Consider the following 26,653-nt stretch of genomic DNA (forward strand, 5'->3'; position numbering starts at 1 on the left):
TATCTATGAGAGAGATTTTATAACTTACAGTTTGGGATGGTTGATGAGATTTGGGGATGCTCTATTTTTACAACAAGGCATTTTTGTCTTCTGAAAAGAGAAACCATCATTTCATTTAGGGCTAACTATCTGCAACCTCCCTCCCGAAAGCAACAACATAAGTAATAATTCATCAGTTAGCTTGACTGAAATAAGGCCATCTTCTTTATAACATTTTTTATTTTTGTTTTTTATATATCTCTTCATGTGAGCAACGTGATTCCAGATTACAATATTTATACATAATTATACTTACATTTTCAACTATCTTATTTAATATCACATCAAATTATTATCCACTCCACTAATCTTCAAATAAATTTCCATTTCATATTTTAATTCATTAATTCAATATCAAAATCATTTCCTCACGTATCTTTGTTTAAAGTTCCCTTTAAAACAGAATTATTCTGTTTTAAATTAAAATGCATCAAGAGCATAAATAAAACATATAGAATATAATAATAATAATAATAATAATAATAATAATAATAATAATAATAATAATAATACTTTATTTCCGGTCACAGACCAAAACACAAGTACAACAAAAGAAGAACATGGGAAAATTAATCATGAACAATTGGTCACCAAAAACTTGACTAAGGGGAATTACAGCGTTCTCCACTGATGGTTACAGCTCTTAAAAAAAAATTGGAAACCTGAGAAGTGATGTATGAGGAGCCATCCCCGAGACAATATAAGAACAAATTACTGTACTAACATTGGGTCTAGAAGGGTCTGTTTCAAGGAGAGACAGTAACTTAGATCTGCCTGCATTATACATAGGGCATGCTCCACAGTTTCAACCTCAGCTCTATCACAGGGGCATAGCCGCTCGTTAATCGGGAGCCTTTTAAATCGCCCATCCAGTAGTGCTGAGGGCAAGACATTAAAGCGAGCTAGGGAGAAAGTTCTTCCATACTTGGGAATGGTTAGAGAGTAAAAATAGGAAGCCATCCTCAGTCCGTACATATAGAATATAGAAAACAAATATATGCCAAATTTTCTTTTATTTTGCTGAGCAGCAGTAGTTTAGTATTATAAATCTTAACTGATTTCTGGGAAATGTTTAGAAACTCTGTTTCTTATTCCTGAAGACTCTTTATTAATATCACTAATAAGAGAAATCAGAAAATGTATCCACTCAGTGAATTTAACCCAGTCACACACACACACACACACACACACACACACACACACACACACACTTTCAGTACATTGTATGTATGCATGTATGTATGATCTATCTAATCACACATGAAAAAAAAACTTGCTTAATTGGGATCACTTCAAAATTCTTGAAGAAATATGGAGGATTGTGAATTGATTTGTCCTTATATTTCAAGATCTTTTCATCCACAAAGCTATTTTTGTCCCAGGATTTTATTTACAATATAAATTTGTACAACTGATATTAACTACTGAATAAAAACACAGAGAAGTGAAAATTAGCTAAATAGGAATGTTAGATATTACCCAGTCAAGATTGTTTTATAAAAGCAAAGTTTAATGTGTAGTTTTATACCATTTAATACTATTTTAAATTTGAAAGGAATTAAATAACTTTATCGGGATAGCTGTTTTCTAACCAATCAAATTCTTGGTCCGTGTAGACCAAGGGTCTTCAAACTTGACAGCTTTAAGACTTGTGGACTTCAACTCCTAGAATTCCTCCTCCAGTCATGTTAGCTCAGGAATTCTGGGAGTTGAAGTCCACAAATCTTAAATTTGCCAAGTTTGAAGACCCTTGATGTAGGCTATTGCAGACTATCTGCAGATTTTCAAAATTTCAAGAGAAATACTCACTGAATATTAATCCAGTAAAAGTCTGTGTGACTATAGGTGTAATACTTTTTTTCCTGAACATTCAGAAATTAGGTCAGCTCTGTATTGTCAGGGGTGAACCACACATTTGTCCAGACAAGTTATCTTGAAAGAATTCCCTCTTCAATCAATTAGAATAAAATGAAGTTAATGTCTACTTTCACAGGAGTCACAGGAGCTGTGATTAGATAGAGAACACACTTTGATTTTTTGAGCAACTGTACAACTTGATATATTTATCATAATCGTCATATCAGGCAAAAGGTATAAAGTGGAGAAGTAAGATTAGTAAGATCCACGGACTTAAGCTTTGAACAGTAAATATGCTATAGAAGTAATTCAGACCCAACATAACACTACGCTGGTAGTAAGTATCTCATTGTAGATCAGTTGCTCTCAATATTACATGAGAAGGACAACAAGAAATGCTCTGGAGAAGTTAAAAGTCAGCTGTCCCAGAGACTTGTCAATGTTCAATTTCAAGCATTATTTATTGAAGTTCAGCAAGGAAATTATAATATAAACCCCACCGGCTAAAACTGTTTTGAAAACATCCCCCTCTGATTGTTTATTATTCTTCAGTATTCTTAGCTGAGAACAGAAATTTACTCATCAATAGGATTCATGAAGATTTCTTGCTTGAAGAGTTCAAAAACCTAAAGTGTAGCCATGCTATGCTGCTTTTAATTCTAAGCAAAAATGCTTCATCTTACTTCTGTTGGAATAATGCCTTTAATTTAAAAATATTAATTGTCCTTAACTTTTCAAATGAAAATTTTCTTTCTTTATCAGACCATATTTATCTGCTGACATTACACAATATAAATGAATTATATTATTCTCTTTCTCTCTTTTCTTACCCAAGCAACTTTATGACTAGACAATCCATTCCATTTCCTAGCATCATTAGGTTCTGTAAATTATATTCTGTCTTGTATTTTTCAGAAGACAATTAAAAATATAAAAAGACTGATACAGAGCTCAAAAGAACAATGTCATAGAATTTAGAAGCATTTTTAAAAGGAACATTTTAATGTGCTGAAATTTTGTGATTTCCTAATAGAACTTTTCAGTCAAGCTCTTTATGTTTGCAAAGAGCAACTGGTTGTAAAGTACTGAAACGAAAGTGAAGATCCTAAAAAGTAAAATGAATTAATTGATCTATTATTCTGTTGATAATTCTCCCAACAATTGCATGTGTGAAAATTTTCTGTTAAAACTCTTTTGATTCCAAATACTTACAATGTGCTTTCCCTATGCATGTATGTGTAAATCTCTCTTTGTGCATGTTTTTTTCTCTCTCCCCCCTCCCTCTCTCTCTCCCTGCCTACCCCAAACAATAATCTTTTTCATACGTCAACTGCTTAATTATACCTATTCATTCTTCTGAGCTTTGTTTATGTAAATTTGTAGTAACTAGTTCTTAAGTTCTTATGGTCAGTATTATGAGATTTTAAGCATTCTGAATGAGTAATGGAAAAAAATTATCTTGCTTTTTGTCCAAAAAAATTACCTATGGTAGAGATGTATTTCCTCAGCTTATAAACATGTATTATTAGAAAACATTGCACAAACGAATGTTTCCTTGCACATGATGAAATATTCTGAGGTTTTCAAATGGATAGGATAGAGTTGGATAAGATAATAGAGTTTGGGAGCAAGCCTTTGATTTCTCATTTTCATTGGATGTAACAATACTGTTTATTATATGGCAGTATGTAGAAATTGCAGAAAATTATCGGCCAGATGCTTGCTGCGTATATAGTTTTGTCATTCTATTGGGATTCCTACTTGTATGAAATATGTGTAACATGTAATGCAGTCCAATTTCTCTTCAAAGAAGATGTCATAATAAAACAGTTGATATTTTGAGAAAGTATAGTTTTATGTAAATGAGATCTACAAGCCAGTGACTCCCAGTTCAAATTCTGTATCTAAAATTATCTAAAAGTGCCCATATAGAGATGAAAATGCATTATATGAGTTAAATAGAGATAAAAAATAAAATTTGCATGGGTAAGATACCCCGTTCCCAAATTGTTTTGGAAACATTCATGATCTACCTGAATTCCAGAAACTCACACTGTTAAGTCATATTCAAGTCATTTAAGGGGAAATCTGGTCTGAATCATTTTGTGTTACTTTTAACAGCAGTATTTGCTTATGAATTCTGCTATAATTGGTACAAAACTATAGGATATTCTTATGTTTGAAAAATAGTTTAAAGTATAGAAACTAGAAGCTAAAAGACTTGTTTCTCGCAAAAGAATGTGTCAAATAAAGGTTTGGGGGTTTTGTTTTTTGTTTTTGCTTAATAGCACATTGTCAGCTATACATGAGCATTTATATTAATTCATATAGTCAATTTTGTATCTTGTCTTAAACATTCTGATGTGCTGTTTTATATTTTATTCTAGGACCATCAAACCATTTTAAGAGCTTGGGCAGTTAAAGATTTTGCTCCAAATTGTCCATTGTATGTTCAGATACTGAAGCCTGAAAATAAGTTTCACATTAAATTTGCAGGTAAGTCTGATAACTTATTGATTCTTGTTGAGATGTAGAATTGGATAATTTTTTCTGTTCTGATCAATGTCATTTAATGTTTTCTGCAGTAAGAATGGTGTGGGCAACATTCAGGCCAATTGTGGCTCACAAGTGTTAATTTATTCCCCGGCAACCTTAGATTACTCTACTCAGATTCAGTAAAACAAACAAACAAAATCGCTGAATCTCATAGTGCATTTTGTTTTGTTTTAATTCAAATTACCATTAAACCCACCCAAATATATCTTGTTTTGGCTTGCTTTCATTTTTGTACTTTTGCGTTTATCCCTTAAGGCCCTACAAATGGCCTGAAACTGATTATTAGAATCAGTAATTTTTATTAGCTGAAATCCTTTTCTGCTGGTTCACTTGAATATACCACAAAAACAGAATACCTATTGGAAATAAGGAAGGCTATCAACAGGTGAATGAACCCAGAGGGCGTTGCATTCAAACTCCAGCCAGAGTAGGGAGATATCAGTGCAAAGTTAGGCCAGACAGAAGGTGGTTTTTAATCATTTCTAACTCAGAAATTCCAGTGAGACCTCCAAAGAAGCATCTTCTCCTTTCTGCTGCAGGAAGCTTGGATTCATCACAAAAAAATCAACCTGCCAAATGTCAGCTCAGCTGTGGGCTTTGCCTTTTTAGGTTTTTAGAACAAAGTTGCAGGTAACCATTTTCACATTTGTTTGGAAAATGTAGATTAGACAGGTGAGAAGCAGAACTTTGAAGAATTAAGTTGCATCCTTAAATGTCATGTGTCCTCATTATATAACTTTTTTTTGCATTGGATTTGCATCCCTTACTACCCCTATATATGTCTCTGAGAATTCACAAACAGTTATGAAAGTGATTGAGATTGATTGATCAAATTTATATAGCCACCAATCTCACACATGATTCTGGGAAGTGCATGCAATGGTAGAGCATGCAATGAAAAACCCCAAACATTTAAAATAATTAAAAACCCAAAGCCAATTAAAATAGGTAAAACCATAACAGTAATAATAATAACAACCAAAACTATAGGAGAGTGAATGTTGAACATAATAAACACTGCAACTATTTAAATGGATTCCACAATTCCATGATGTCCAATGGTAAACCAAGTTTGAATGGGATTCTAAGAAGGGCAGCAGGGTTTGGACCAAACTAACTTTAGATGGAATGATGCAAATACTTGACTTGGTTTTTTTCCCATTCATTTTGTAAGACACATTGTCTTTAGAGCAACACACAAACATACACATCAACAAGCCTTCAAACAGGCTCACTTAATACTTGGGAGCAGGAGGAAAGCCAAGTTATTAATGCAGCACAAAAGCCATAATGGTCAGAAAAATCTAGTACTTGGTATTGCACAGAGCAGAAAAAGCACAAAAGGACACATTTCCTGGTTCCCATCAAATGACATTATTTAATCAAGGGGTCTAAAACCTTGCCAACTTTGTCTGAACTTGTGGGACAAGCAGACAGGGAATTCTGCAAATAATTCAGCTGTGTGCCATGAAAGGTTTTATATGGCAACCAGCCCCTTGAATTGCACCCAGAAAAGAACTGACAATGTAGTAAGCACAGTAGAGTAGTGCTCATTATACTGAGAAAGAGTCTTAACAAGAACATTGGGTCGACCAGAGGTCGAAGAATATAACTGATTATCATCAGTGTATGGATGTTATCTGACCCTATGGTGTTGGATGATCTCACTGGATGCACAACAACCTTTTAAAGATCAGACCACCTGCTCTTGGAGAATGAATTTACAACTGCCTGAACAATGTGAATCACACATTGTTTTTTGGAAAGTCTTGACTGAACAGGAGGTTTGTGCCCAAAATAAAACCAAGTTTCTCCAAGAAGAAATAAAGTGATAAATTTGGATCTAGACCATGCCAATTAAAATGCAGATAAGTGCTCACCTAATTAAATAATGTTTTCAGCAAAGCAAGAAAATGCATGTTTGGTAGTGGGGAAAAAGCTAGGCTATAAACAAATGACTTTCCACTTGTGTAGACAAATATTTATTTAGTATGAAAACACCTAACTCTATAATACCAAGTTTATGATTTCATGTAAGCCTGAAGAACTCTACTTTTAATTAACATAGTTATCATACCAATTTTATAATTAATATTACTGGAATATTTAGAAAAAAATAATGGATGAATCATCAATATACTTTGAAAATAATTTTGATTTCTCCAAGCATAGTTTGAAAACTATTGTTCTATCTTATTCCATGTAATTTTCTTTTTTCCATTAGAAATCCCTAAATGCTTTTGGGTTGTCCTTGGGTTGACATTTAATTTTCATTTTCTGCACCTGATCTAATCTGTGATGTCTTTTGCATATTGAATAATAAATATTAATGTTCTGTTATTTATTCAGCATAAAAGTGAAGTAGCTTTGTGTGCACCATATAAAGCTGGAAAGTGTTTTCTACAATATTTGTCTCTAAAGAAAGTATTTTGTTGAGCTGAAACTACTCTGCATGTATCAGATTGTAGTCTTGCAAGCCATTTTTATGAGCAAATAAAGGGGGAAGTTTGGCTTTTCTCCAAGAACACACGGCTTCAGTTTCATAATAACCTGTGCTCAAAATCTATCAAACACCCACAGTGTTTAATTAAAAGATTTCAAAATGGAATATAAATGAAAGAATATAAATCAATAAAATGATTGGACATTGGGTTTCTTGTGCTTGTATCTTAGATACCTCTAAACTTCAAGAAAGGTATAATAACTTACAATGGGAAAACCTACAAAACATATAGTGGCATATATTTTTAGATTTTTCTAGTCAAGAAGACCACTAGAAGCCCCACTAACTGAGATGGAAGACCAGGCAATATTACTAACCACTGCTACTTTATTAACTGTGTTCTACCACCTATCATATGAGCAAGCCCCTGGGATGCAATGGCCAGAGGGGTGATCCAACCCTTTACCTAACTTGAAAGTGGGGAGTTAGAATTGACAACCAGCTTTCACAATTACACATTACATAATCATCATTTTTTGATGATGCCCTGCTTTTTTTCTCTCTAAGAGGTCCCTGAGCTTGGTTGTTTCCTTGCAAACATTTCCTCACCCAAACCAGGTAACATCATCAGTGCTAGTAAGGAGTGGGACTTGCTCTCAGTTTATATATTAGTGGCTTGCCCTGTCAATGTTGATGGTGGTGGTTCCTAGCATTTCTTTGATTGAGCTGCTTACTGTTAGCTTGTTTGGCAGTTCTTTGATTTGGGTATTGTTTACTTGATTTTTGATCTGATGTTTATCTTGATCAAGTAAAAGATACAAATATTTCTTTAATTTCTTCTCTAATTAAGCAATATCTTTTGTCGAGAGCCCATAGACTGCAAAGAATACAGAGCTAAAATGAGCTGTGGTTATGAGACTTTTGTAATAGGGATTTAACTTTGAAGGTGGTTGATCAGCCCAGCTTCTCCTAGCCAGGTATTCTGTGGCATAGCAAGCAAATAAAAGCAGTTTGTGAGGTGACTATAATCCACTAGGACAACACAAGATACAGCTTTCTGTAACTTAACAGAAAACAGAAAATAAAAACATTGACCTTTTTTTCCTTAACTTAACAAGTAAAATTTATGTCTGAAATATGCTAGAGCCAAATAAATATTATCCAATTTGTATATTTTATTGTTTTAAGATTAATGGTTCATTACTTCCAGCTCAAGGAAAAGCCAAATCTGTTTGTCCTCTTGCTCCTGCTTCCCCTCATCCATTATGTTCTCATTTTGGTACAGATTCTGTAGATCCTTCTAGAAACCAGTAATCCAGCATTACAAATTACATTACAAACCAGCATTACAAATTCTCAGCCTGATTCAGCAACTTTATGCAAATCTGCCCTTTAAGATTAAGATTAAGATTTTCAGAAATGCCATTCCCTCTTAATTTAAATAGCAAAAAATATTACTCAGTCTTCTTCATGATGAGTTTCATTTCATCTGACCAACTTTGGTCAACTGTCACCACATACTTCAAATATAAAATTCTTTCAAGTATTTACCTATTAATTAACCAGGCAGATATGTAATTCAGGTAATGCTTTCCTTTCTTACAAGAATAATATTTGTGAAAGTTTAAAAATTTATGTAAATAGTTATGGTCTCAAGATTTTTGCCCTCTTTATTTTTGTGAAAGATACTTTCATGCAACCAAATCTGTCTCCAGTGGTAAGAAGGTCAATAATTCAGTGTTGTGTCAGGCTCCAAAAACCGAGAAAGACACATATCTGAAAACATCTAAGGAAGAGCTATCTTTACCCTCTTTCTCCCAACCAAACTATCACAACTCTCTTGGTGGTATCTCTTTCTTCTTTGGAATGTAGTCCCAACCTCCTGGGAATCCAGACTACATTCACCACACATTGTATTGATTCAGCATATTTAAGTCTCCCAAACATTTTTTTTCTTGCTGTGATCAGATTCAGAGCCTTTTCCTATGGCAACTGTTAAAAGAAGTAAAATTTCGTTCATAAGATCGGTTTTGCTCTCAATCTTCTCAGATAAGGAAATACACGTATAACTCTCCCATTTTATCAACCCTAGAAACTAAAGCAGAAAGACGTCATACATGACGCCAAGGTATAAAATTATAATGCCTTGCTAGCTGAAGTATAGAATTATTCAATAGGTCTTGCTGGATTCTTGAAGCTGTCTATTCTAAATTTGGCTTAGTAAAATGAGGAACTATACTCTGCTATGAAAGAGTTATGCCTTGTGGCTTAGATTCTAGCTGTTTCCCCCTTTACTTGGCATTCTGGATTGCTGGCCAGCTAGTATATAATATTTCTAGAAGACATCAAAAGACAGGATCCATATGCAATTTCCTGTAAATAAAGGTGTTACTATAAATTTAATTGCAGTATTATTCTTGTAAACTATTTCACATTCTCACTATAGCAGTGCTTTTAGACAGGACAGTAAAAGTTATCTTCCACATTAGCAAAAGCATATAATTCTTCTCTCAGATTTATTTTCTAAAACTATTTTTCAATCCCATCCAAGAATCTAAATTCTTAATTCAGTCAGGAAGTTTGTAGGGAAATACTGAAGTGAAAATAAGTGGAAGTTATCTACTCTAGAATGAATAAATCTTTGTGGTTCATGAATTGCACTAAATAAATGATTTATCTTTGTTGTTCATATTATTTTCCTTGTTACATTTTGCCAACATAAATCCATTTTGTTCAAAACTCATGAAATTTCCATTAAAAGCAACTGGATACCTGCAGTAAACTCTTTCACCCTTGTCAATTCTAATAAAATCCTGCATTTTATTATCATATTGATATGCTTACTCAAATGCTACAAAAGGAGCCAAGTCATTATTTTTGTCAAAAATTGACCAAGCAATGAAAATTCACAGAATAGTTTCAATGCAAGCTGTTTCCAAACTTACCACTCTTAAAATAGAAGTTTTTAAATGGTTGTGAAAGTGTCTTTGAGAATGAAACAAAATATGGTCAATTCTCCATCCTGTACTCAGGACATAGTATGGTCATTTCAAGCACTGTTTGGAGTGAGCTGACCTGTTCTAGGTGCCTCTCCATCCCTCCCTCCCTCCACCTCTCTCTCTACCTCCCTCCCTCCCTCTCCCTCTTCCCCCCCTCTCTGTCCCATTTCATGAGGAAGTGACTCTGGGTGGCATACAACAAAATGAAACAATATTTAAAACACCTAAGATTCACAAATATTAAGACAATTTTAAAAACTATAAAAACAGTTAAACAGGAATAATAGATGGAGGGATATATTAGTAGTAATGGCAGCATCTCACTAGTTCACCCTTCTGCTGGGGTCCCAGGCTTGATGGAATAACTATATTTTGAGGAAGCCTCTGAAACTTAGAGGCAATGAAATGTTACCTTCCTTTTTGTTGTTTCTATGCTTAAGTTTACCTTTTATTTTTAATATTGCTTTGCCCAATGAAATAGTATTGAGAAAAGAATTACTCTGATTTTGACTACAATTGGTAAAAAGAAGTTTAGGATCGTGGCAAATAACCAGTGACTTTGTAGAATTTACTACTGTCACTGCTTCTTCTATTGCAAGAATTGGTGTATATGTATCTGCTTGCCTACCTGACAATCCACATTTTTCTTTATCCTATTTTGATTCATATATACATTATTTGGGGATTGATTCTTAGTTTCAAAACAGTTGAATTAGGTAGATAATTAGAAAGAGAATGGGAGATTCCTCTTTCTCAGATTTCCTTTAAGCCCATTTAGAGTTTAAAGGGGCATTTATCTTCCCCCTATGCACTCTGGGTTTATTTCACATTCACTGGTTCACACATCATATTGGGGTAAGTCCCTGATTCATGTCATAAAGAGTAGCAACCCAAATGGAGGAGACTGGGTATTTTATGTTGGTACTTCCCCAGTCCCTCCATTAGATTCTGAGCAGTATCTGATTGATAGTCATAATGGATGGAGAACTCATGAGACACCTGGATGATTTTCCAGTTTCTGAGGAGCATCTCAGTATGATACTAAAAAAACCACTGGAGGTCTCTTTATTAGTCACTTATACTTGTGCATTTTAGTGAGAGTTGGCCATCACTTTTTCCTTATATTCCACCTTCAACTCTTCTGCTAACTGCCTAACTTCATACACATTTGATGATGTTGCTGGCTACCAATTATCAACCTGGCTGGATCAAATAGTATGCATTGGCTTTGAAACTGCACATCTCATTGAATATAGCAATAGCACTTAAATTATATACTGCCCCTTTACAGCACTTTTTGGGCAGTTTATAATGTCAGCATATTGCCCCCAACAATCTGGCTCATCATTTTACTGACCTCAGAAGGATGGAAGGCTGAGTCAACCTTGAGCCCCATCAGGATCAAACTGCAGGCTGTGGGCATTGTTTGCTGCAATACTGCATTCTAACCACTGCACCACCAGGTCTTCACCATATGCTGCATTTTCAAACAAATCTGAAAACTTCACATAGAAGAGCATGTTGAGGTTTTACACATTCATATGTACATTTAAGCTTAGCAAGATACCTTTTTGTGTTGGTTTGTATCTTCATATAGAAATGTTTCTGGTGTGTGTAAAATGCAAAGAAGGTCATATGTTAGCTTGGTTGTTTTGTTGAATTTTGTATCTTAGCATCCTGTGCAGGTTAGTCAGTAAATTAAAACAAACAAACTGAAATGGTACAAAAACAAAACAAAAAGCAGAAAAGATGAAAATAGCAATAAAACTGTGGAAAGAATTAAACTTCCAGGATGTTTTGTGTTTGTGTGTTTAATAGCTTTTGCTTAGCTTTTAAACCTCATCAGACTACTGATTTTTCCTGGGAATATATTCTAGGAGTGGAACATCATTGCTAGGAAGACATTTTACTATAATTTCCATCCTGTACACAAAAATAAGGGCGGTATAATATCACATTGTAGTACCTTTGTTTTCCACACTTTTCTGTTGTTTTTCAACAAATGAACAACAAATGAACTCACAGGCCAATTTAGTTTCTAAGATGCAAGCTGGTAATTCGTGCCTCAAATAAAAGTTGTTTTTCTCCTCCAACTCTTCCTCCTCTTCTGCAGATCATGTTGTATGTGAAGAGGAATTCAAATATGCAATGTTGGCTTTGAACTGTATTTGCCCAGCTACATCAACACTTATCACTTTATTAGTTCATACTTCAAGAGGACAGTAAGTATAACATTTATCTCATTGGATGGAGTGAATATGTGAAAGTGGGTGTTTTTTTGTTATTCCTTGAACAGGAAAGACTGTACATTGATCCTATCCATGACTTAAAAGTGGCCTTTGTCCATTGTCCACTGATTTCTCAATGTTTTGTGCTTTCTGCTCTTGTAAGCATAACAAACACAGGTGATTACTGGTAATTACAGGAAATAAAATATAGCACTTTTGGAGGTCAACTGATTAGGAAAGACTAGGTTAATTATTTTCAGAATTTAGAGATTATTTTCTCCTGTGCGCACTTTCCCAGCCTCTAATATTCAATACTTTACCTTGTATTCTTTCTTCTGAGAGATACAGTAGATAGCATAGCTTTTCTCTATTGGCACCCAATGTCGTTTTTGAAATCTTTACTCCATTTCACATGGTTATTATGGAATAAAAGATTCCTAAACTGGCTAGCAATGGAGAAAAAGCTGTGTTACATTCACTTAAATAGTATTTAAATTAGCTTTAATTAAATGCATCTATCTATGCATCCAATTAAATATATAGTATTAACATTGTCTACTGGCTTTGGTAAAAAATAAACATAATACAAGCTACTTTGTGTTTATTATTTTCTAAATATTCAGAAGGTTTGTAGCTAATCTCTTCTTAAAGATACTAAAATCAACATGTGATATCATATGTACCTTAACTATAGTTAAGACCAAGAAGAGAGATTTACTCCAGGAAGTAAAGTAAACTGAAGAGAAATTTGCCATATTATATAAATGCTCCCCCACCAAACCTATTAACTGTTCCTGCAAAATGATGTTATTTTTACAAATCTTTAATATCACACTCATTTTCTCAAAAAAAGATTTTTTTCGATCAAAGCAGCAGGTTGTTTTTATTATAATCTGAAAAAGTTGACTGCTGTTCATTGAAATGCCCTAAACCTCTAATTTGTACATCTTCGTAAAATCCTATTACTTACATTTTTGTTTCTTAACATTTGAATTCATCCTTCCTCCCTCAATCTCTGACCAAACCTTAAAAAGCTAGAGAGCAAGGAACAGCTGTAGCTTTCCATTATAAGAATACAAAAGATGTAGCTGATATATTTCTACCAGCCCTCCAGCTTCTAAAATAAAAGACTCTGTCAAGCCAAAGGTGTGAAGGGTAAAGTTATATAGCAGAGTACTTAATGAAGAACATACAAAAGTTGGAAATAAAAGCTACGAAAAAGCTAGAAATAAAAAATTGACATTAACCCATAAGGCTGTTTAGCTTCTGTGTGGGAGTTGTGTATACCCCAAGGTGGACACCTTGCCACAATACTGAGCCAGGCAAATATCAAGATGCTAAGAGTGTGCATGTTATTAGCAAGCTGAAAAGCAGCCTTGCTTGCCAGCTGAAAGTGGCAGAGGGAAAAATGGTACAGTAACTTCATTAGCATTACTATGCTCAGCCAATTATATGCAGAATTCAGAACATGAAAATCTAGGAATTTTCAGTAAATCAGTAAATCATATTCATTAACATAAGACTTTATATTAACATAAAAATATTGTTTCGATTGTCATTTAATTACTATTCTGTCTTAGTTTCAAATTGCATTTTATCTGTGTTTATTTGGAATGTAACAAAACAATTTCTGACCCTTTTTCCCATTGTGAACTTTTCAAATATTATTGCAAAATGTTTCAAAGGGCGAAAGGGTCAACTGCAGATGGCAATTAAAAACATGGTCTGTAATGAGGAGAATTTTTTTCCCCAGGCTGTGCTTTCTGTGATATGAGCAGACCAAAACTGAGTGCTTAAATATTGCTGCAGGATGCTATCTTTGCTGTGAGATTGAACATAGTTGGGCAAGAGACTATGGAGATTCTCAATTATGCAGGTCATGTCTGTGGAGATTCTCAATCATCTAGGTCAGGAGTGTCAAACTCAAGATGACATGTTGTCATGTGATGTATCACAACTTTTTCCCCCTTTCACTAAACCGGAGGTGGGCATGCTTCTATTCGATTCGATTCTATTCATGTTACATATATCTACCGCTTACACGAACAGACTGATGCTAACTGATTGTATATATCTCTTTTTCAGAGAGGGCCAACAGTCACCAGAACAGTGGCAGAAAATGTATGGGAGATGCTCAGGGAATGAAGTATATCACATTAACTTGGAGGAGAGTGTTTTTTTTGCTGAATATGAAGGAAAGAGTTTCACATACGCATCTTTCCATGCCCACAAAAAGTAGGTTTAGTTTCTTATAGTGAAATACAATCAAGATCCTTTTAGAAATTCCCCTTTTGAATGAAACTTTGACTTTGGGTTCCATTGATTAGAAAGGTTTGTTTTTATTGAAGTGGCTAGTATATATTAACGTAAAAGTAAAAAGCTGAGGCTGCAATATTATTACCATATTCTTTTGCACTAAAGAGTTGGTAATCAATGCTTTTCTTTCTTTTTCCCCTTTACCCTACATTTTCCCCCTTTCCTTCCCCCTTTCCCCAATAATTTCATTTACTTTTTTATTTTATAGCCTGATAAACTTTTGCTCCACTGGGTTTTCATAGTATTGTTTGGCTCAATGTAAGAAGACGAGCCTACAACTGAGGGGATATTAGATTGCCTCTGGATGTAGGCTGTAGAAGTAATCTTGATTAGTTAGGAATCTAAGGCTGTTAAGTTGACCTCTTTTCCCAAATTAAACATTAAAATGCAAAAACGAAGGAAGGTAGGAAGGAAAAAGCTCGAAGGATAAAAGGCTAGGATAGATGACTCATCAGTGAATTATCTTTCATTGGAAGCTAGAATTTTAGTGAAGGGAGCCCTCCATAATCCAGGAGATCCTTTCTTTGGAATGTTTTACAAAGTCGCTACATTTTCTAAAAGCAGAATAAAGCACATTGCTCTTGAGCTGAATTGTATACAGAGTCTTAAGCAGCTAAAATGGATCTAAAATATTTTCATGTTGTCCCTCTTGATTTTATTGTAACATGAGATGCGAAGGAATTGATATAAGCACATATACTGTATGCTGTTCAATTTTTCCTAACTAAGTTTCTTTTTATTTTTGACATTAGGTTTGGTGTTTGTTTAATCGGTGTTAGGAGGGAAGATAACAAAAATATTTGGCTGAACCCAGGTCCCCGGTATATTATGAGTGCTTCAGACATATGTTTTTATATTAACATCACAAAAGAAGAAAATTCTGCTTTTAAGCAACAAGAGCAGCATCGGAAAAATCACCCAACAAGGTTGTTTTATCATGGTCCTTCTCGGCTGCCAGTGCACAGCATAATTGCTAGTATGGGTAAGCTACACTGTGATGACCCGGGGTGTTGCTCAAAGGCAACACAGTCAGATAATCAATAAGAGTCCCTTTATTATCTCCAACTTTGCCTCCAATGTCCAGGTTACTTTCTGGCTGGAGAAAAACTCTTTCAGGAACAGCCTTTGACTGCAAGAAATTAAGTCCAAAACATGGTCAACACAAGCTGTAACTTAAAGTCCAAACAAGCCAAACTGAAGTAATTAGTGTGGCAGGGCAGGAGCAAGAATTTCAGACTTGAAGGCACAGCAAAACTCACACGGTTGGGAAGACACCAAGAATACAGATAAGCCACAACAACACAGGATAAAGTCACATTTGCTCCCAACAGCCTGCCACATGCAGCCTGCCTTTCTTATCAACTTTGTCTTCCCAGGTGTGGCTAATGATGAGAATCAAGGCCCTTTCCTCCCCCATAAGTCATGCAACCCACATTGCTCTCTTCTCCATTCCTCCCTGCGTGCCCTAGGATGAAGAGGGGGTGGGCCTGGTTCTTTCTCTGAATTCTCTCCTTTGTTCTACCTCTTCCCTGCTCTTCCCAGCCAAACTTTGCCCTTCCCCAGCCTCCTCCACAGCCAACGGAGCCACACTCCCATTCCCTGTCAGCTGTCTGGCTTCCTCCTCAGATTCAGACTCTGACAGGGGCATGACACACACTAAGTAATGTTGCCTCAGTAAAGGTAATGGTATATGGCAGGGCTGTCCAAACTTGGCAACTTTAAGACTTGTGGATTTCAGCTCCTAAAATTCTCCAGCCAGCATGAGGAATTCTGGGAGTTGAAATCCTCAAGTCTTAAAGTTGCCAAGTTTGAAGATCCCTGGTATGTGAAAAATACCTTGAGGGAGGGGGAGGGGAGGGGAAGAGATGCTGCCTAGGGAATGTTAAATAAGAGAGGATAATAGGCAGAAAAAGAGAGTCAGAAAGGAAGTTCTCTAACTTCTCAGGCTGTAAAAGAGACGGTAAGAAATTTGTACCTTCAGTCTTGCAAAATTATGTTAAGGTAGCCTTACAATAAAGCAGAATTAGTCCATCTGGTTGTATTTCCTGCCTGGTCTACCTGAGAAGGATGACAGTTTTAGAACTGAAATAAACTTAAAATACAAATTTTTAGTGTTCTTCAATTAATATACCCAATGAAGTAGAGTTGGGGAGAACAGTAGAAATGGAATACTGAAACTTCCATTTAAATAACCGAAATGGTGCTTGCTTTTCATTCCATCAGCCCAAGTTTCCATGTTACTGAATCAAATATTAAACTGATTTTATTGTTCACTCTCCCATTCTGAGGAATTCCTTCCTGATGAGCAGACACATTACAGAAAATGAAATCATAATTAAGGGGATTTTTCAGGCTTTGCAGTTACTAGCAAAATGAAGGAGATGTCAGCACATTGTCTATATTGCGGTAGGTTATTTCGCAAAGGATGGAGACAGAAGCAGTGAATAATCCTGTCAAAGGACACGTTTATTTGTATCCTTTTCCTTACTCATGGGAGATTTCTCTGAACAAGGATTAACTTGAAATATAACACAAATAAAATAGGGTTTACTTTTTCTCTTCTGGAATTACAGTCTCTCAGTAATAAACAGTCTTCTGTTACTTAAGCCACTCCCTGAGCTAAGGCATTTAACAATGACATATTGTCTCAAGGGAAAGTACTTAAGGGTAAGAGTGATAATCTTAATGTTGTTAATAATAATGTTGTTAAGGGATGAGGTTCAGTTACACATGTCTTGTGTAAGACTTCATTCTATTGTTGACCTATCTAACAGCCTGGTCAGTGAGATATTCCACTGACTTCACCCAGCATCAGTGTTTTTACTCATCCATCTCCATCTTGGTTTTTCCTTGCTTCTCTTCTTGGATGATTGTATGCTTGCTTCTCCAAGCAAGCTCTGTTTCTGGGAATTCTCCAGCTTATTCTTCTGTTTGTTGTCTCCCATACTCTGTCCTTCTTGGCTCTGGTGGTAGCTGCTCCCCTGACTGATCCAAGAAGTTTTTTGTTGCTGCTGTGTCAGTCTTTATGTGATGACCATTCAAGTGAGCTGAGAATGGGGGTCATAAAAGATAGAGGATGGAATTTGCAAACAAGCAGAAGGAACAAATGTTGTCAGTGGCAGGGGCCCAACAATGCCACCCCCTCCCTTCCAATATTGCTTGCCCACAGCCAATAATCTCCAGTCTCAGATGGTGCACTTCAGATAGCTCCAGCCCACCTGCAAGGCCTTGGAGACTCACTAAACTGGCAGCTGAGTATATCAGCAACTTCAAGGAAAAATAAAAGTCCTATACCTTGATCACCATATACTTTTCTTCTCATACATTTGATGGACTATGATTACTTCAAATATTTATTTAGGAATTTTTTAAATATTTTCAATACTAGTGCTATTAATAATAGGCAGCTTAGGTGCAATCCCAAAGCAACTGGAACACTATTTGAACACCATCGATTGACCAAATCACTATCAGTCAATTGCAATAAAACAGTATTGCTTAGAAAAAGCTTACATCATGTAATCATACTGAATATAGAATAATGGAGTTGGAAGGGACCTTGAAGGTCTTCTAGTCTAACCCTCTGCTTGAGCAGGAGACCCTGTAACATTCTGGACAAATATTCTTTTATTAAAAACTTACAGTGTTGGAGCACCCACAACTTTTGAAGGCAAGCCATTCCACTGATTAATTGTTTTTTCTCTCAGGAAATTTCTCCTTAATTCTAAGTTGGATCAATACTAGTGCTATTAATAATAGGCAGCTTAGGTGCAATCTGAATTCATATACTTGTCTTCCTTTTCCTTCCATTACCTATTTTCTTTCCTAGGCTCTTTGAACCTATCCATATGTCTCTTCTTCTCAGCAAAGGGTTTAAAAAAAAACAATAACAGTTTATCTACAGGGAAGCAGCTGTAAATAGATTTTTTTCCTGCCTATTAAAATGGCTCTTTTTTTGGAGAGCCATATGCTTAGCAATAGTTGGTCTGCCACAACATCCCACCCCGCCCGCATATCATACCACTCAGTCTAAGCCACAAGTATTGACTAGTTTTTGCTGCTATACTTGTTATAGTGTGGAAGGAGGAAAAACTCAGAAAGAACCCAATCACAAGCAACAAATCTAAGGTCCAATCACATTGTTTAAAAGAGGGTATATTTTTGTTCTGAATTTGAAACAAAACACTCAGATGGTTTTTTTTTGCTTCCAGCTCTAAATATTCAAAATAAACTTTGCATCCAGGTTTGTTAGCATTTCAAATCTTGTACATTCCTCCTTGCTAGGCTTTTTAATTTTCATGGTCACATCTCAATCAAACAGAATAGAGCTGGAAGGGACCTTGGAGGTCTTCTAATCCAACTTCTGCTCAAGCAGGAGACACTATATCATTTCAGATAGGTGGCTGTCCAGTCTTTAAAAAAAAAAAGTCCAGTGATGAAGCCCCTACAACTTCTGAAAACAAGCTGTTCTACTGGTTGATCCTCACTGTTGGGAAGTTTCTGGTTAATACCAGGTTGTTTCTCTTCCTTATTAGTTTCCATCCATTGTTTCTTGTCTTGCCTTCTGGACCTTTGGAAAATAAGTTGACCAGAGGTGATATTCAGCAGGTTCTGACTAGTTTTGGAGAACCGGTAGCAGAAATTTTGAGTAGTTCGGAGAACCAGTAGCGGAAATTTTGAGTAGTTTGAAATATCACTTCTGACTGGCCCCTCTCCATCTTTTCTCTGCCTCCCAAGTCCCAGCTGATCGGCTGGGTTTTCTTTTGTTGCCCTGCACAGGAGAAGGAAGCTGGAAAGCAGGTTAGTAGGGTGGGAATAGAGATTTTACAGCATCCTTCCCCTGGAGTGGGGTGGGAATGGAGATTTTACAGTATTCTTCCCCTGGATTGGGGTGGGAATGGAGATTTTACAGTATCCTTCCCCTGCCACGCCCACCAAGCCACGTCACACCCACCAAGCCATGCCCAGAGAACCAGTAGTAACAATTTTTGAATCCCATCACTGAAGTTGACCCCTTATTCTTTATGGAAGACCCACATGTCACCCTTAGTCCTTCTGGCCATACCCAATTCCTGCAACTGTTCTTCACATGTTTTTGTCTCCAGGCCTTTAATCATCTTAGTTGCTGTTCTTTGACCTTTTCCAAAGTCTCAACATCTTTTTTGTAATGTGGTAACCAAAAACTGGATGCAGTATTTATAAAGCGGTACAAATACTTCTCATCACAAATTTGATTTTAAGCCTCTGTTGATACAACCAAGGGTTGTATAAGCTTTTTTGGCTGCTGCTGTCCACTGCTGGCTCATGTTTAAATGATAGTACACTAGGACTCCAAGGTCCCTCTCACAGTTACTGTTTTTAAGCCAGGTTTCGCCTACTCTGTACTTATGCCTTTGGTTTTTCCTGGCTAGGTTAAAACCTTGCTTTTCTCCACATTAAATTACATGTTGTTGGATAGGGGACATTGTTCAAAAGTCTGTCAAGATCTTTTTGGATCCCAAGCTTTTTTTTTCTGGGGTGTTGGCTATTCCTGCCAGCTTAGTGTCATCTGCAAATTTGATGAGTTTCCCCTTCTATTCCCTCATCTAAGTCATTTATGAAGAGATGGAAGAGTACGTCATTTACAGTATGCTGATATGGCTCTCCCTCCTCCCTTCAAATCCTAAATCATTTTCATTTTCGTCTGTTTCCTTCTGCCCCCAGGTACCGTTGCTATAGATTTGCAAGATACAGGCTGTAGATCTCCAAATGCAGCTACATTAACTCTTCCTTCAGAAGCACCTAAAACGGGCAGAAGGCCAAGCATTGCACCTGTTCTGGAGGTTGCAGACACTTCGGCACTTCATAGCTGTGATATCTTAAATGATCAGTTCGAAGATGAAGCCACACCCTCTGATGAAGAAGTGTTGAATGGTCTGGAGTATGTAAAGTGCACTTTAAGTGAATATGTTTTTAAACACAACAATGCAGAAAAGGGAAATTAGTAGCTTGTTGCAGAGTTCATTTAAGACATCTCCAGATAGCTCCTGTCATGGTACCGAGTAGTGGTCCCAATCAATTCAAGATTTTGAGACTGTAGCTTTCTCAATAATCCATTTTATTGGGTACGTCATATCGGCACATTCACATGTAAATCCAACTCTAAATATTTCCCAGTATAATAAAAGATATAGGTATCACCCACCCACCCCTAGTGTCACTGGTCATGTTGACCAACCAGATAGATGGCAGACTACTCAGCTACTCCCTCCAGCTGTTATGAGCTCTCATTGAGACAACCTTGATTTGCACAGGTTTTATTGCTGTTATGTCTAGCACCTGGGAGGAAATTATTCCATCCCCATAGTTCCTCCCTCCGCCCATATGCATGGCAACTTAGAAACAAAGTAAAAAGAATATGGCTTCAGCTAAAGTCGTTTTGAGAGTTGATAGCCCCACAATATATACAAGTAGTCTCATTTAGCAACCACAATCATGATTAGCTGTTCAGTTGTTAAATGAAGGGGCCCCTAGTGAAACCGCGACTGTGCTTGTGATCTTAATTCAGTTTTTGCTTGCTTTACACTCCTGAAATGACCACAAATTTACTTTTTCATCATTGCCATAACTCTGAACAATTGCTAAACAAGGACTGCTTGTGCTTGAGTTAAAGTAGGCCTACGCAATCCGTAATGGGGAATGGACCACATTGATGAATTAAAAATCCCCTCATCAGCCGCAATCTGACACAGAAACCAGCTGTTTTCTGACTAGCAGAGCAGTGGCAACATCAGAGTGGCCACAGTGAATGTATTAATTTTTTTAAAAAAAAACACTGATGCCATATGTTGTGCAGACGTAGTCTGAAGGGTCTGATAGTAACAAGATGAAATTAAGAAACAATGAGAAACAGCAGCAAAGCCATATAATACTTTTATAGTTCACAATAAAGTAAAAAATAAAGGTTTCCCTTGTCCAGACATATCTAACTCTAAGGGACAATGCTCGTCTTTGTTTCTTAGCTGAGAGACCCGGCATTGGATGAAGATTCTTTCCATGGTCATGTGGCCAGCATGACTATATGCTGAGGTGCACAGAATTCTGTTACCTTCCCACCAAAAGTGGTATCTATTTATCTACTGACCTTTGCAGGCTTTCGAACTGCTAGGTGGGCAGAAGCTGGGGCAAGTAATAGGCGCTCACCCTGTCGTGCAGTGCTTGGGTCTCAAACCAAATGGACAGTTTTCTAGCTGACAAGCTCAGCATGACAAGCAAGCTGTGCCCTTGTGCCCCCTTTTACAATACATTCAGTTTACAGTATAAAATAATTCCGTTTTTACAGTGTATAACTGAAATTAAAATATAAAATGAAAAGACACTCAAATTCCATTCAGTTACATAGTACTTCATGACAACGACCAAGCACAGGTGCAATTGTATTGGAATCAGGGTAACTCTTATGCTGGTGTAAATACTGAATAAATTGTTTTGGTTTGACAAAGGATTCAGCAAAACGCCTCTAGAAATGTTGTTATTGGTGATCGTTTTCCAAGGCTCCTTTTACAGCCTCCCTTGGTGCTTGCAAAAGCAGAAGGGACTTCTGTGCATGTGCAAAAAATGCTGCTGTGTGCAGAAGCTTTTGCAAGTGCTGAGTGAACCTATGAGGTGATACCACACAACCCACAGGGAGACACACTAGGTTGCTTAAACCAGACCCTCCCACTTGATTTCAACGCTGTGACCTTTGCAACCCAAAGTGTCTCAATCAATGCAAAATAAGGCCACCTTAGGCGTTATATTATCATATATTTTTATTTATGTATCAGTTTTTTATGGCCACTGTTAGGTATAACATTGATACCTAATATGGTTTGGGTGAATAAATATATAAAACTTAGATATCATGGTTTAAGTGTTTATCACTTTAAACACAATGCAGCAGGCAATTAGCCGATTAAGGGTGCGGTTAGAAGTTACAATATAAGGAAGCATTAGAAGCTGGAAAGCTTACTGTCTGTCTGTAACTGTGTGCTGCTGCGACTAACTGTGTCTTGCTGTGACTAACTGAGATTACTGACTGTGAGTGCCTGTGACTGAACTGTTATTGTTTGCTACTGTTTGCTGAATATCCAGCGTTTGTTTCTCTGGAGAGTGAAACCGGAGGAGGAGAAGATATCTTTATCGGCTGATAAAGATATTGCAAGGACTCTTAACTTGGACTATACTAGTGAGTCTTACTGGATGGAAATACTGTGAATGACTTAATGGACTGAATGACAATGCTTAAACTCTAACTGGATTAAAAACTATTTAAACTACAAACAGTGTTTGTGTTCAGTGTGTGTATACTCTGGGGCCCTTCCGCTCTCGCTTTGGCTGCCTGGCTTGACTACTGCTGCAATACTCTGCTAGGGGTTAATTCCCAAACCCTAACATTGGTTATGGGCCCAGCAGCATAGTCTAACTAACCAGGATATAGCAGAGAGAGTTGGTGTGAGTTGCACATTACTGTAAAAACAAACTGTTTTAATTAGTTTAAAATAGTCAAAATATCTGAAGAGCAATGGCACAAGTAAATTTGTCACAACTGTCCATGATATCCAGGCTGGATGGAACAAACTATGTTTCATGGTCAATGAAATGTAGTTTACTTCTACGCAGAGAAGGTTTGTGGGACATTATAGCAAACCCACCAGATGTGAGTAGCTGGGATCCTGCTAATGATGATGATAAAGAAAAGTTACAAGACTTTAAACTGAAGAATGAGCAGGCTTTATGCATCATAGGACTGACTCTCTGTGATCAGCAGCTTGTCCATATTCGTGGAGAAGAAAATGCTGCAAACTGCTGGGAGAACCTCAGGAAGATTTATGTTCGGGACAGTGTAGGAGCACATATAAATCTTACACGGAAGCTTTTTCGAACGCATCTTCAGAGGAATGGAGATATGTTAGTTCATTTAAACTGTATGAAGAGCATTTTTCAAGATTTGCAAGAAAAAGAGCTTATATTTAATGAACTGCAACAAGTCTACATAATATTATCTTCATTAGATCAAAGCTATGATGACTATGTGACTTCGTTAGAGGTATTGCCAAAAGAAAGCCTCTCATTAACCGAGATTACAGGCAGGCTACTAGAAGAAGCCAGAAGAAGGCGTGAGCGTGACGAGCTGAGAGAAGATAAGAAAGAAGAGAAATTATCTTCAAAGCTTGAAAGAAACCAGCAAAGAAAAATAAAGCACCGGAAGAAGAGAATTTATCTTCAACGGCATACACAATTAAAAAGTGTTTTAATTGTGGAGGCAGAGGACATTTGGCAAGGTTCTGCAAAAAGAAAAAGCCAGAATGTAAAAAAGCCAAAGAAAGCATTTGAACTAGCCATGTTTAGCAACTCTGATGTGAAGAATAATTTATGGGTGGTTGACAGTGGCGCATCCCACTGCATCACAAGAGATAAGACAAAATTTATAAAAATGTCTACAAGTTCTCAACATATATCTCTTGCCAATGGCTGGAACCTGAAAGCGAAAGGTCAAGGTTTTGCACGTTGTCCGTACATAAACCAGGATATAAAAATGTTGTATGTACCGCAACTAAAGTTTAATTTGCTTTCAGTAAGGGTATTAGATAAATTAGGTTATGTAATTACTTTTAAAGATAATAATTGCATAATTGAAAAAGATAACAAAAGGGTAACTGCAGCTTTAAATGGAACATTATATGTCTTAGATAATAGTAAGAAAGGGGAGGCACATACTGTATTTAATAATATAAAGCCTCATGAAGAATGTATCCATTTATTGCATAGGCGTTTGGGGCATGTAAATTTTAAAATGCTAAAACGTACAGTTGAGTTATCTGAAGGAATAAGGTTAAAACCTTGTGATAAATATTTGCGTTGTAATGTTTGCTGTGAAGATAAGAGCAAAGTATTGCCTGCAAATAGGTTAAATGGTTTCAAAACAAAAGAACCTTTAGAAGTAGTATTTGCAGACATAATAGGTCCAAAGAAACCCAGTATGGGAGGTGCTAGATATATACTGAGCATTATGGACCATTATTCTAGATATGGGTTTTGCTATTTAATGAAAAGCAAAACTGAAACATATCAACATTTTTTCAATTGGCTTAGGTTTGCTGAAAGAAAGTCTAAACGACAACTGATAACCCTGGTGACAGATAATGGCACGGAATTTATTAATAACAAATTCCAGAACAGACTTAAGATAGCTGGAATAGAGCATAAGAAGTCTGCTCCATACAGGCCAGAACATAACGCTTTTATTGAAAGAAGAGGCCAAACACTACAGGCAATGGTTAGAACAATGTTAAATGATTCTGGGTTACCTGATTCTTTGTGGGGAGGCTACAATGTGTGCTAATAACATATTGAACAACGTTGTTAATACAACAACAGGTGAAATACCATTCACCAGGTGGCATGGCAGGAAACCTGATCTAAGTTACCTGCACACATTTGGTGCACCAGCATGGGTGCATATTCCTGCACAACTCAGAAAAAAAGGGGCAACATAGAGCTAAAAGATTTTTCTTCGTTGGTTATCAGGCAAACCATAGGGCATATAGATTTTGGGAGAAAGGCACATCTAAAGTATTATGTAGTGCTAGTGCCCAATTTCTAGAACATGAAGGATGGGAGAAATTAGAACAGGATGCCAATAAAGATGTAATTATTGAATCCTATAGAAATCCCATTAGTTATCCCTGTAATTTTAAAAATAAAGTAAAGAGACAAATACAGGATGAAATAGTGCCCATAAAGGAAGAAACAGATTCAATAGCTGAACAGGATGAGGAAGATGAACAGGCAGTAGTTCAAGAAAGTCCTCCTGTAAGCCCTGTAATTCCCAGAAGAACTACACGTATATCTAGACCGCCTGATAGGTACCAGGCTAACACAGTGTGTCAGATTAATCAAGTTCCTAATTCTGTAGAAGAAATTAAAAAGTATCCTAATAAGGAAAAAGAAAATGGTATGCAGCAATGAATAAGGAACTGAATTCATTAAGAGATATGAAGGTGTATGAAAATGCCAAATTACCTGTAGGAAAGAAATCCATTGGCTGCAAATGGATATTTAAGGTAAAAACAGATAAGGATGGTAATTTAATCCATAAGGCAAGGTTAGTAGCCCAAGGTTTTAGGCAGAATGCTAATGATTACGATGAGGTGTTTGCACCTAGTCTTAAGGCAGCAACCTTGAGAGCAGCTTTAGTGTGGGCAGCTAGTAAAAACTATATAGTTAACCATTTAGATGTGGAAACTGCTTACTTGCACGCCCCATTAAAACATACTATTTATATGAAAAAACCTGTTGGTATTAAAAGTGAAAATAAGGATAATAATGATTGTTGGTTGTTAAAGAAAAGCCTCTATGGTCTAAAACAATCAGGCTATGAATGGAACCAGTATATTGTAAATGAACTTAACAATATAGGATTTAAAGCTGGTTTAGCCGATCCATGTCTGTTTAAGAGGGAGACAAATGGGAAAGTATCATTATTATTACTATTCACAGATGATATTGCTTTGATTACTGAAACTAATGATGAAGCAAATAAAATAATAGCATCATTAGGAAAGAGAATAAAGATCAAGCAATTAGGGGAGATAAAGAAGTATCTCGGTTTGAATATAAATAAAACAAGGAAAGGTTTTAAGATATCTCAGGAAGATAAGATAAGCAAATTACTAAAAGATTACAAGATGGAGCTTTGTAAGCCAGCTAAGACTCCAATGAGTCAGGAGTTTAGCAACACTGATGTACAAAGCCCGGAGTTTGATAAGGTGATTTATCAATCTTTAATTGGTAGTTTGAGTTATATTAGTAATTGGTCTAGACCAGATATATCGTACTGTGTGAATCAGTTGGCTAGATTCAATTCTGCACCATGTGAAAGACACTGGAATGCAGCTAAGAGGATATTAAGATATCTTAAAAGACAATGAATTATTCATTGTATTTAGAACCAAAGGGTGATTTAATTTTGAGTGCTTATGCAGATGCTAGCTTTGCATCAGAAAGAGACACTAGAAAGTCGACTTCAGGAACAGCCATAATGCTGGGTAAGACATTAATAGGCTGGAAGTCAATAAGACAACAGCATATAAGTTTGTCTACTATGGAGGCAGAATTCTCCTGTTTATCATTGTTATGTACAGAATTAATAATGTATAAACAAATGTTAATTGATATAGGTATAACTGTAGATT

The 26,653-nt window shown here is 36.3% G+C and overlaps 1 protein-coding gene across 1 annotated transcript in view; it reads left to right on the forward strand.

Annotated features, from left to right (window-relative positions):
- The window catches only part of KCNT2 (potassium sodium-activated channel subfamily T member 2), a 255,342-nt gene that overhangs the window by 177,734 nt on the left and 50,955 nt on the right, over positions 1-26,653 (forward strand). Inside the window, exons 15-19 of the mRNA XM_087960820.1 lie at positions 4,284-4,392; positions 12,008-12,116; positions 14,208-14,357; positions 15,191-15,420; positions 20,142-20,358. Of these exons, the coding sequence (XP_087816946.1) occupies positions 4,284-4,392; positions 12,008-12,116; positions 14,208-14,357; positions 15,191-15,420; positions 20,142-20,358 (815 nt within the window). The remainder of the gene's footprint in view (positions 1-4,283; positions 4,393-12,007; positions 12,117-14,207; positions 14,358-15,190; positions 15,421-20,141; positions 20,359-26,653) is intronic.

This window comes from Notechis scutatus, chromosome 3 (assembly GCF_049901735.1).
Source record: "Notechis scutatus isolate UNSWTSFEM ecotype Mainland chromosome 3, rNotScu1.2, whole genome shotgun sequence".
In the NCBI taxonomy this organism is placed as follows: Eukaryota; Metazoa; Chordata; class Lepidosauria; order Squamata; family Elapidae; genus Notechis; species Notechis scutatus.